This window comes from Lagopus leucura, unplaced genomic scaffold (genome assembly GCF_019238085.1).
Source record: "Lagopus leucura isolate 7727_CA_CO unplaced genomic scaffold, USGS_WTPT01 Super-Scaffold_100044, whole genome shotgun sequence".
Taxonomy (NCBI): domain Eukaryota; kingdom Metazoa; phylum Chordata; class Aves; order Galliformes; family Phasianidae; genus Lagopus; species Lagopus leucura.
Window position 1 is genome coordinate 3,942,472 of NW_024962291.1, and position 12,332 is coordinate 3,954,803.

Genomic DNA, 12,332 nt, shown 5'->3' on the forward strand with positions numbered 1-12,332 from the left:
TATGCAGAGCCCTGTGATGTACAGCAAAACACAATCCTCCAGAAACATGACTGCAAGAAAATGTCACTTACTTGTATACAGGCTTATGGACGCTCCTTCTCCTTCAGTCTCACCATCAGCTGCTACTGCAAAGACTGTGAAAGTGTACGGTGTCCCAGGGGTTAACCCAGTAATTTCAGTTTCTGTGATATTTGATGTTTCATTGTTAATGGAGTGCCCACTGCTAACCTCTATTCTGTATCTGTACGTGTCTGATGCTGTGTCATTCACTATCCAGGTTAAGTTGACAGAAGTCACACCAACATACTCTGCCTTGAGATCAAACAGCTTGCTGGGCACTGGGAAAGGCAAGACAACAATCCATCAAACCGTATCTGCTCACAAACAGAACAGGAAGAGTATCTGCTGACAAGCAATGCAGGAAAGACACAGACACACCACTGCTTCACTTTCTTCACATCACTCATCAATCAGAGTGCAAGAACACCACAGCAACAGCACCAGAGGTTTGTGGAGGCTTTACCATCAACGGGCTTATAAGTGGAAAATGTGGAAGAGGCATCTTGAATGGGATTCATCTCCTTCCTGCATCCAGAAGCAAGAGCAGCCATGACTATTGTGCCAGTATTCCCACAGTTTCCCTTGGGAATGTGGAGAGATGGGCAGGAAGGAGACAATGGTGCAGGGAAATGGGGCAATGGTGGTGCATTTCTGCACAGCTAAAGATAAGGAAGATCAATTATTGCTGGAAGAAAAACAGAAGGACCTAGGTATTCTCCTTCTTTTCTACTGCTCACACGTGCATGCAGGGCGTTGTGCTGCACAGCAAAACTCATTCCACCAGAAACACGTCTGCAAGAAACTGTCACTTACTTGTGACATGTTTTGGATGCTCCCTCTCCTTCTGTCTGACCATCAGTCACTACAGCAAAGACTGTGAAACTACAACATCCCAGGAATTAGCCTGGTAATATTGGCTTTGGTGCTACTTAACGTTTTATATCTATTGGAGACACTATTTCTAAGTTTCATTCTGTATGTGTAGGGGTCATTAGCTGTGATATTCAAATATAAGTTGGCAAATTTAAGTTGACAGAATTCACACCAACATATTCTGCCTCGAGACCAAGTACTGGGTTGGTCTCTGGGAAAGGCAAGACAATAATCCATCAATGTGAACAGAAGATCATCTGCTCACAGCGAATGTGTAGTGTTCCTCTTCCAGCTATCTTATTGATAGAGCTTTGTCTTTTCCTTGGCTAACTGCTATTCTAATCAAGCTGCTCTTGTATCTTGTATAGCATGCTTACTAGCTCTATGATCTACTCTTTTTGCTCCAACTCCTGAAGTTTCATCTCAAGCATTAAAGCTGTCTTGGTGCAGCAGTGATGTCTTTCATGTGTCAGGTGTTAACTTCATGCAAACTGGTGAGAAAGATTGGACCATGCAGCCTGTTATGCTTTCCTAACCTGGTTATCCCAAGGGGTCCTTCGAGCTGCAACATTCACAGATCTCTCCTCTAGATTCTAGTAGGTTATTTCAGCTGTACTCTGTCACACATATATATTTCAAATTTGTAGGTCACTGTATATTTGAACTACTGCAGCTGTACTGCAAAAATCTAATAATATTTTTACGTATATTTTCACATAATAATACATTCCCATAATAGTCAGGGGAAGGAACTCAGTTCTTCCAGTGATCAAGCTATTTCAGGACCATGCTACAATCACAGTGTTATATTACAGTTCCAGTTAGCTGTGTAAATACTTTTCTTTGTCTCATTCTCTACTCCAGCAAAACACTCGGATCCATTTCCAGACATGATCTTTGCACTCTGGATAAAAGTTTGGACTAAAACAGCTAACATAGCATAAAAAAACCAAAAAACCCTGAAGGATCATTCACATCCCACCAACATTCCAAATCACTTACGTGCTACGCTGTTCTGATCACTCATGGCCCTGCCAGATAGTGACACATCCTCTGATAATCTCCTGTTCCCACTTGTAGCATTCACTGATAACTCATCATTACTACTGGTTCCCATTTCTTCAGTTATGTTTTTCAAGCTACAGTTGTCAGTGCCTGAAAGGTAAAAAACATAAAAGGCAATAAATATCTTTACAAAACTTCTGCGTTCCTCGTGAGCAAAATACAGTCATTAATAGATATCCTGATAGATATTAATAGAGATCCAACATCACCTCCTTTTTCCCAGTTTGTTTCTCTTTGTGTTTCCTGGTTTCACCAGCTTTAACTTTTGTCAATTTGTATTAGATTAGATTTCAGGATTTACTAACTCAACTCATAGACTGAATGAAGGCTACCCATGATCTGCTCTTTATTTCAGTGCAGTTTTGATGGAAAATAATCAAATGAACTTACAGACACATTCCACGTGTGCATTTTTCTCACGCATCACATAAAGCTAACTGCTCTGCTTAACCTGGCACAGTGATTTGGTCTCTTATCATCAGTAGATGAGAAAATAAAGAGATGTGGTATTCACACACTGCATTCCCACATGGCAGAGATATCAGACAGCCACAGGAAACCTTAGGCTGACGGAGTGCAGCCCAGTGAGCAAGGAGAGTTGATTCAGCTACACACAAGAATTACTATCTTAGTTGAAGCTGAAATACTGTTTCATGAGCAACACACACCGCAAGCAAGTTCAGGAAAGGTGGCCATGAACAAAAGGATTGTTGGTTTGGAAGTAGTGGAAAACAAACAGAATCATAATTTCTGTATTTATTTGGAGCTGATAGAGACACGGATTCACATAAAAAGTGAAAGCAAAGAAAGCACTACAAGCCAGACTCACAATTCCTTCAGAACTATACATATTCTCTTAAAGCAGTGTAAAAGGTGAGTTTATCCCTCTCAGTTTAGTTTGGCCCTAAAACTTAAAGGCCAACTCATTTAAGTCTGACATTCAATATGTAGGTAGATCTCACCTAGCAGTGCTTTGGGAAATTCTTGACACATGAAATGCTGTCATTCTGACAAGAACAGCAGTTGTCACGCTCCAAAAATTCCTCAAAGCAACATTTTGGGAGTCTTGGGGTTTTTTTTGTTGTTGTTTGTTTTTTTCTTTTGCTCTGGGGTGGTGGTTTCTTTTGCTTTGTTTTTATGTGTTTTCCCATCTTTCCACTCATGCTAAATCTGTATTTGATTTTACCAGAACTGTTTACAACTGAAAAGCAATGGAATTAAAATGCTTTTTTTTTATATTACAAGGTATCCCTAAGTGCACTGCTGGAGCTATTGTCACTAAAAAGAAGTGAGTTCACATTTTTGAATGCTACTTCTAAAAATTATTTTCAGCAGCTTTTTATATACTTACCTGATACTGCTTTATTTTCCTTACAGGAAAAGAGAGCAGAAGTTACATACAAACATATATGTGTGTGTGTGTGTGTGTGTGTGTGTGTGTATGTATGTAACAAAATGAGAGAATGATACTTACAGGCAGTTGTACATCTGACCTGGAAAACAAAACCAAATAATAGAGATTAAAACTTCAGAGCTACTAAAAAATCCATTAACATCCAACAGCACCAAAAATACACCCATCTATCACAGAGAAAAAGCAAATGTGATGGTAAAATGTCAGTTTCTCTGTTTTATTTCCTCTGAACAGAGCAGAGTTTATTTTGTCAAAAAAAAAAAAATATATATATATATATATCTATCTTGCAGTGCATATAGTGGCTGTTTTACACGTAGACATTTAAAAATCAAAGCCAGATCTTAGTGAAAAGAGACTTTTGTTGGTAGGCTTCACATCACCCCACCAAAAAGAGATAAGTGACAATTAGAGGGTCTTTTTTTTTTCTGCAGTGATTTTTCTCTGATCCTATTGCAGCATAAACATTATTTATTACTGCTTCTCACAAAACAATATTTTGCATTATCTGAAAAACCCCTCTCAGTGAAGTCCAAGTTCAAAACTCATTGTATATGTACTGAATACTAGTTTATAAGTGTACACATACAAATAAAATATCAGTAGTTTTCAATTAACTGCAATCTGGAACTATCCCTAGCGACACTCACAAGAATTTTGCTTTGAAAATGCTTTTTGGTCTTCCAACTTCACGCTTTTGGTCCCAAATAAGCCATTTCCCTTCCTGTTAACCCCACAAACTGCTCTGTTAACTGCTCTTCACCTCCCTCCAGGTGGCAGCACAAAATGCTTGTAAGGAGTGAAAGAAAAGGTCTGAAAGCTCTTGCGAGGAAAACTGATTCCTGGGACTCTCACAGCAAGCTGACACCAACTGACTGCAGTCACTTTTGTCACACAACAAACAGGAGATTACCGAAGCAACTGTATCAGGGATTAAATACAACTATTCACCTTGCAAACATATTCACAAAAAGGCAAAGAAAAGCAGGAACAGATACGTATCCCAAGAACAGGCAGCTTGGTGCTGGGGACCAGCAGATCGCATTTCCCTCATGCCAGGAAGGTTTCTGTCTTCCAGCATTGTGGTGTGGGCAACCAGAAGCTGTATGCATTCCCAACTGCTCTCCCATTGTCTGCAGAAGGGCTGGTCCTTTGACTGGACCTCATAACACACTGCCCCTAGAAAATCCAATTTAGCTTCATGCTGCACGGTGCATTAGTCACTCAAAGCACCAAGGCTGCTGATTGCAAAAGTTGACGTGCTCATCTGAAGTGCTTCCAGTTTTGAACCATTTTCTGTTCACTTAGACTGGGCTGCTACCACCCAGCAATGCAATGAGCAAGCAAAGGTCCGCAAACTGCTCCTGGCGAACCTGCTTCAGGCGGTGGGAGAAGGTTTGGTTATTCTCCAGGGTCCCCCTCACTCTCAGTCACTCCGTTTCTGCAGTTCCGTGAGCCAACTCAAAATAAGCAGCTACATCACAAAGACAATGTAAATTTAGAGCAGCAAATCAGACACCTCTCAGCCCTGTGCTGCCACAACCAGTTCCCTCAGCAGTGGCTCCTGGCATCAGGGTCTCAAAAGGTTAAAAGATGTAATAGCATCTTGTTGAGGCTACAAATAGCCTCTACAAAGATGATGTAGACCAGCTGACTAGAAGCAGCACAGCAAAGAAAACAGCAAAACCATCAAGCTTTACAATAATGAGAAATACATGCAGTAGTAACAGACCTTCAGCCTGTGCTGGTCTCAACACCAGAGCAAAAAGTTAGGTCGCACTTCCTAGGCAAAAGAATGTTTCTAAAAGGCAGAGAACCAACTCCTGATCTTCTCCAGAGCAGCCCTACTGACAGCTTAGGGCACAAAGGACACACAAACATGAAGCTCATTGTCAACCCTTTTGAACATTTGAGAGCCCAGGCAAATTGCTAGGGCATTAGGAAATGAGGAAGCATGCTCATTTGTACTCAGGTCAAGAGTGTATATTCTGATGCAAGAAAGTGGCCAAGGAAGAAGTGACTACAAAGGAAAAAGCCACTTGAGGCAGGAAAACACTCCTGTGCAGCATTCAGAACTGAGTCTATGCTGTCTGGAAACAGATACTGAATGATGAGCAAGAGGAGAGATTCTCTGAAATGCAGGGCAACCTAGAAGTCAAGTCAGAAAGATTCTGTGTTTAATAAGAAAGCAAAATCAGAAAAAAAAAACAAAAAACAAAAAAAAACAAAAAAACCCACACCAAAAATGTGACGGAACCGTGTACACCAACAGTGACTTCTATAGCCTTACAAGCAAACCAGCAAAAATCTAATACAACTCACAACGTGTTCTGAAGTTTCTACTTCTTCTGTAAAACCCTGAAGATTCCAGTGTTATTAAATTCTTACATTTCTCATTTCCTTCTCTCTAACTTCAAGCTCAGGGTTTCAGCATTTTTCCTGAGTAGTAGGAACAACAGGCATCACAAGGCTGAGAAATAGCTATGATGCTACCAAGCCCCCCACGCCCCTGCTTCCCCTGCCCCACCTCCCCATTCCTCCCCTACCAGCCCAGACAATAAGCATGTTGATTCCTGTTTTACCCCCAGCTACAAGCAGCTGATTCGATGGCAGCTTCCTACCGAGCTGCTAAGAGCTCGGCTGTATGGGCACACATGGGTTTTGTTAATGATGCTCAAGTAACAAAGAGGAAATTATGCCAAAACTTCTGTCTTGTGATGAATCAACATCTTCCTTCCATTTTACTTGCTTTTGTTCATCACAGACTTCGGCAGTCTCACAATATCTTTCTGACTTTCCAGAAACCTATGTGCTAACCAAATCCAATGAAGCACTCTGTGCTGGCAGCAGGCAGGCCTCCTTATGGAACATAAAAGCACGCAAAACAAGTGATCCCAGTCCTAAGCGTCAGCCTGACTCAGTCATTCCGTGCTGCATTTTGCAACCATCAAGTGAACTGTTTCCTGGCCTCTCATGATTACTTACTGAAATGCTGTTTATACAAAACATTTGTGTATTATTTCAGGGGACATTCATGCTGAACACCTGACTCTCCTTGTGTTCACATCTGACATACCCAGAACCCCGCCACTTCCATTTTTCTTTTCAATTACATTGATCTGTGTTATACATGTATAAAGAGTTGTGTAGTTTTTTGCTGGAATTTGCAGGGGAGAATTTCTGTCCTTGGGAAGAGCTAGGAAACACTCAATAAATCAAGAAAAGAAAGACAGTTAAACACAAAATACTGAACATTTGAAGTAAACAACAGGAGAGGTGCATATACACAAACTCCTCACTGTCATCAGCTGTGGCAAATGAGTCCTCATTTTGTCACACAGCCACACAAAGTCTAATCAAAGGGTGTGCCTTTCCAGGGGAGCTGAATAACTCCCTTGCACAAAGTCTATCCTGCACTTCCTGCACATGTATTTCATCATCCAGGAGTCTGTGGTGTGTAACAAATGCAGGGTTCGGCTCCATCCTTTACAGATAAACAGTGGGTCGCCTAATTGAGGAACCATTATTTTCACACATAATTTTACCAATGAAGAAACTAAGATGAGCTGTGGGAAACCATTTCCAAAAATTCCAGGTGTCTGAGAAGCCCAAATCCCACTGATGATTGATTAGACTCAAAGAGGAGGATTTAAAAGCTTCCTGCCATAGAGCTAGGCAGCAGCAGGGAGGACAGCAGTGTCTCCCCTTCTGCTGGCAGTGAGACTTTTGATCAACTTAGCTATGCTGTTAAACTGCACCCTGCAGCAAAGTCAGGATTCCTGTGCCAGGGGAAAACCCTTGTATACAGCAACCCATCTCCCTGGGGTGCTTAGGTTTCCAAAATACACGGCGTGGTTTGGTTCATGTAAATGCAGGGTCAGGAAGCTGGCTCAACAGCTGAAGCGTGAGCAAACCAAAAAATCCTATCTTAGCCACAAGTCCTTCCTAAGAAGACACCTGGGGCTGCTGCTTGCTATTGCTTGTTTGCTTATGACCCAGATGCAAAAAGCCAGGAAACCAATCACAATGCTCTAAAAAAAAAGCTAAATGTCTTTCACACATGTACCTCCACATCTTCACCTACCCACCCTCCCGGGTTTGGAGGAACTCCATATCAAAACCACTGAACTATCACAGAGATCTGTTCATCACAGGCTTCAGCAGTCTCCAAAGACTCCAAAGAGATCCAAATTCCATATGAGAACCCCTCCACAAAAGCAACAGCAATCAAATGATCAGCTGTTTAAGCTCAGTAGTCAGGTAACAGTGGTCATACTTTCCTTTTTTCCCTGCTATGCCCACCTGCTGTAACTACCCTGTCTCACAGCTGTAACTAAGAACTTCAGGGCAAGCCAACACACTGAAATGACCATGATTCTAACACTCCAGGCTTCACTTTGCTGATGTTATCAGTCTTCACTGCCCAGCTGACAAAGCATTAAGCTGTAATAACTCCATTACTTCCAGTCCCTTCTGCCATGTGGAGTATTTCATACTTGCCATAGGTTTATTCAGATAGCATTCTTACAGAAAGGTTTTGCTCAAAGTCACAAAATAAGTGAACATTAGACCCAGGAAAATTAAACCCTGGGCCGTGAAGCCCTGTGATAATGCCACTGTGATATTGCCCAGGTATTGTATCTTCAGGCCGATAAGGCTTTCCTATATTTGCCCATTTTCCAGGACTTGTAAGGCTCTGGCTGCTATTCCAGCTGTGAGCATCTTCCCAATGTTTGGGAGTCTAAAAGTCTAAACCAGCAGACACCTTCCTGCAGGACATAAAATTACCAAAGGGCTGGCTGGGGTTTGGACCAGTGCAACATTCTCACCTCTTTCAAGCCATCTCAGGATGTTTCACTGCATTTATTTCCATGTTATGGCTAAATAAGTGAATTTTGTAGACTTACAGCACAGGACAACAGAAATGAGAGAATTTGAATTGGTAATTAAAAGCAGTTCTTCCTTAGTAGGTGCATGTGCACCTATGTGAACTACTTCAAATAATATACCTTACTTTGGCAGCTTCTGGCTTTTGGGATTAAAAAAAAAAAGTCATACTAGAAAATGAACTAAAATATACTGCCATGGTATTTCGTCCTATTTTCTAACTTCTTCCTAAAATGTCATGCTAAATCCTTCTAATTGTAACCTACAAGAGGCTTTTCAATTTAAATAACCCTAGATTAACTCAATGATCCATTCCCTTTCAATGCAAAACTGAAAGTATGATGCAGTCTGTGTCAGCCTTACATGTTTCCCCTCCAGTATCTTCAGCAGGCGCTCACGGCTTACCCACAGAACACTGTTACACAGAATGTTTGGGTTAAGTGGCTTTATCCAGAGGAAAAAGAAAGCTCACAGTTTAGGAGCAGCGCAGTAAGTTAATGTGAGATATTTGGAGTCTTCTCTTCTTTTAGCCTAAACGAGCAGATTTGCTACTGAATGCACAGGGCAAGCTGGAGGTCCAAAAGCTCAGAAGAAAGAAAAATGAGCAGATGTTTGTTATTAATTGGGTAGGGCTGGGCGCCCTTAGGACACCATGGTGTTTTAGGAAGCTATGCAAAACCCTGAAGCAGTCAGTAGCCGTGCACAACTGTGCATAGCTATTCTGAGCTATTAGGAAGTTATGTGAAAGAAGAAATTCTATTTCCACTTTCCATGCATTTATATTCGACTCCTGACATTTGTGAATTCTGCCTTTCCCAAAACAAGCTCTTCACCAAAGTAGAACCAGCTAGGTTTTTCCACTGGCTTTTATGAAAACAAATTAGGAGATTCTCATTTGCGCAACACTTCCAGTGAATGAAAAATGCTGTGGAAGACAACATCTCTTAGGAAAGTCAAAAGGAGACACTGAATGGAAATTTGAAGTGAAACACGCTGGAAAAAACACACACCCCTCTTTCTCCTTCCTCTCTTGATTTTTCTTCAGATTTGACCTGTATCTGCTTCTCAGATGCCTAATGTAGAAAGAAGGAATTTTCTGGGCAACATATCTGAAATAGAGAAAGTACACAGAATGGATCTCATTTGAATTGCTCCTGTTAGAGCTGCTTCTCCTTCCTCAGCCCTACCTTTATGGAAAGATTTCTCAGGAAAGCTTTCCTGTGGTTTAGTACCAAGTGATGATTCATCTGAGCATGCACATACAAAACAAGCAACAGAGACGCCTAAGACCAAGAAACACAGATTCTGGCAGCAAATGAGATGATAACAGGCTCAGACACCAAACACTACTGCATTGCAACTGATTGCTCTCTTGCTGCTTACTCCTGACCACAGGAAGCACCATCAGACCTCTTTACAACAGCTTTCAGACTGGAAAGCAATTTAAGGTTTTTGTGTGCAGCCAATCAGCTCATTTATATTTCCTCCAAACCTGCAGGCCCTGAGCAGTTACAGGCCACAGGTGCTGGAAATCACCTCATGGTTTGCTAGCAGCTCTTCAAGAATCCTGCAGTTATCCAGCTGAGAAAGCAACAACAAAACCTCATGCCAGAGAAAGGCTGAGTGGTTTCAGGAGTTTTAAGTTCTCTGCATAATTGCATCAGTCCCATTTGTAACATCTCCTCAGCGATGGTCCTGCTGAAGGCCCTTACAAAGAGAACAGTGTGCTTATTCAGCAATGGCAGTGAGTAATATTTAAACCAGCTACTTACTGAAAAACAGATTATAACCACATTCAAGCTGCCTATCACATCAGCATCCATGGAAAGCACAGTTGGGTATTAAACAAACAACCAAACAGAAGAACTCTTCTCTTGATATTAATTTTCAGTTAACATTGCCATTTTCTTCCAAAATGAAGAGTTTACAGCATCAACTTTTATTTTACATGAACAAGACACATTCCTGCATTCAGCCTAACAGCACTGTTTTTGCACTCTGAGTCATTGCTAAGACACACCCTGGAAGAAGTAGGATACAATGAAAAATGGGGAAAAAAAGAGAGGAAAAAAAAGACTCCTGTGGCAATGACACAATGCTAACTGACCCAAAATCAGCAGGGTTGGCCACCCAGACAACATGGAAAATGTACACCAGAGCCAACACTTGGCTGGCCTTCACAGCACAGCCATGAAAATGGGGGGCATTTCCTGACAGAGCCCTGTTTCAGATCTGTTTGGCTGAGAGCAATTGAGGCTCTGATTTCCCTCTTATCAAAGTAGATTTCCCTTTCCCAGGTTGGACACTTTGGACTCCATCAAGTCTTTGCTCAGGGGAAGTGTTAAAAAGTACTTCACAACACTGAGCTGGATTTGGTTCAAAAGTTTTCCATGTAAGGTTAGCTAAGAAGGGATTTTAAAACTAATACAAAAAACTCAAATACAACAGGAAGAAAAAGTTGATTTACAAATGAAATAAAGACCCAGCTTTTTATGTATGACACTCCGTTGAGGGGCAAGAGAACTATAGCCTCTGAAAGCCTTCAGCTTGCTCTCATAAAGAGCTCAAAACTCCCTTGCTAGACAGCAAATCCTTTTGTTGCAGTCTTAATGTCAGTACAAGAAAGGCTTGTTGTTTCCTGCCTCATTTCTAAACCTTTCCTTGTACCGTTAATCTTTTTTTCCCTTACTGAGCTCCTGAAAATGTCCTAATTTAAAAAGCAATGAGGTGTGGAGCTGGGAGAAACCATCCTGTAACGACTGCCCAACACAGACCTCTGAGGCTAACCTTCATCTCCTCCTTCATGCTCTGTTACTGTTTATTACTGTTTATTTATGCTCCCTCAGCACATTCTCTTCTATCTCTACGTAAAACGCTGCATAAGAATGCAAATGAATTATTTCTATTGCATTCCTCTTGCCCTTTAGCTGGGTAAATCTCCTCAAAGGGAGGGAGGAAAGCAATCCTTCCAGGCCAGCCCATAAGCGTAGCTCTGGTTTGGTGATGCAGCCATCCCACCACTAGAGGCCCCAGTAAAACCATCAAACTTCAGCCTGAGCAACTAACACAGTGTAATATGGCTGAATTTTCCCCAAAGTTGACGGATACTGGAAAGCACAAGGCTAAGGATGACTGTGCTGGAGCACAACGGGTGGATGAAGATGTAATGTCAGCTGATCTACGGGTCATGGGAGCTAAGGTCACCATGCCTGGCTGGCTCAGGCAGGCTGAGAGCATCCTCAAGCATCACAAACCTGTCACAAGGGAAGTAATCATTTCTTCTTAGTGGTTATGTACTACGTCCCACATCTTCAGCTGCAATGTTCTGCAATGAACCTACGTTTTTGATGGGCCCTAATAGTGAAGTGGTATTTGATCATTTTTCTTCAAAATAAATGCAAACCTCCTCATAGAGAAGATGTGCAGCTAAATCTTTTCCAACCCAGTTTAGAGTGAGTTTCAGCTGATCTACAAGGATCAAATTATCACAAACAAACAATGTTTTTCCACTGTTTTTTTCGCATGCAGCAACACCAGCACGGAGGGGAACACCCTTTAAGTTGCCTGCAACTATCAACCCATTTAATCCTTTAAAGAATTTAAACTGTAGCAAGAGACAAATGGACTACAAATGTTCAAAACATGTAGTAGCACTCCTCAGAGGGAACAAAAGGACTATTGTATGGCTCCAGTAAGTTCATCCAGGGCTCTGGTAGAGTCTCTCTTTTCCTCCCCTTTGAACAGAAGCTGAATAGAAACAGAAATGAGAATTGGCTCTGCCATCAGCCCATTGCCAGACTTGCCTCTATGAATACTGGATAAGAAGTTATTCACTGACAACAACTCAGGCTCTCTCTCTCTCCTGGTCAATAGATACGTCTATAAAAGGTCAACTTCATGGCCATCTGTGAGGACGATCTATGGTGGAAGAAGGCTGGGTGATGTGGCGTCGCTGCCAGAGATCAATCCAACACTGTGGCCCCATGCCAGCTGCAAACTTTGTACTCTAAAAAATCACATCCATGGCTTCTTT

General features: G+C 41.7%; 1 protein-coding gene across 1 annotated transcript in view; it reads right to left on the reverse strand.

Annotated features, from left to right (window-relative positions):
• PTPRJ (protein tyrosine phosphatase receptor type J) overlaps nt 1-12,332 on the reverse strand; it is a 65,090-nt gene that overhangs the window by 19,174 nt on the left and 33,584 nt on the right. The window contains exons 2-4 of the mRNA XM_042884588.1: nt 3,473-3,491; nt 1,936-2,088; nt 289-338 (exon numbers count right to left, since the gene is read on the reverse strand). Coding sequence (XP_042740522.1) covers nt 289-338; nt 1,936-2,088; nt 3,473-3,491 — 222 coding nt within the window. The remainder of the gene's footprint in view (nt 1-288; nt 339-1,935; nt 2,089-3,472; nt 3,492-12,332) is intronic.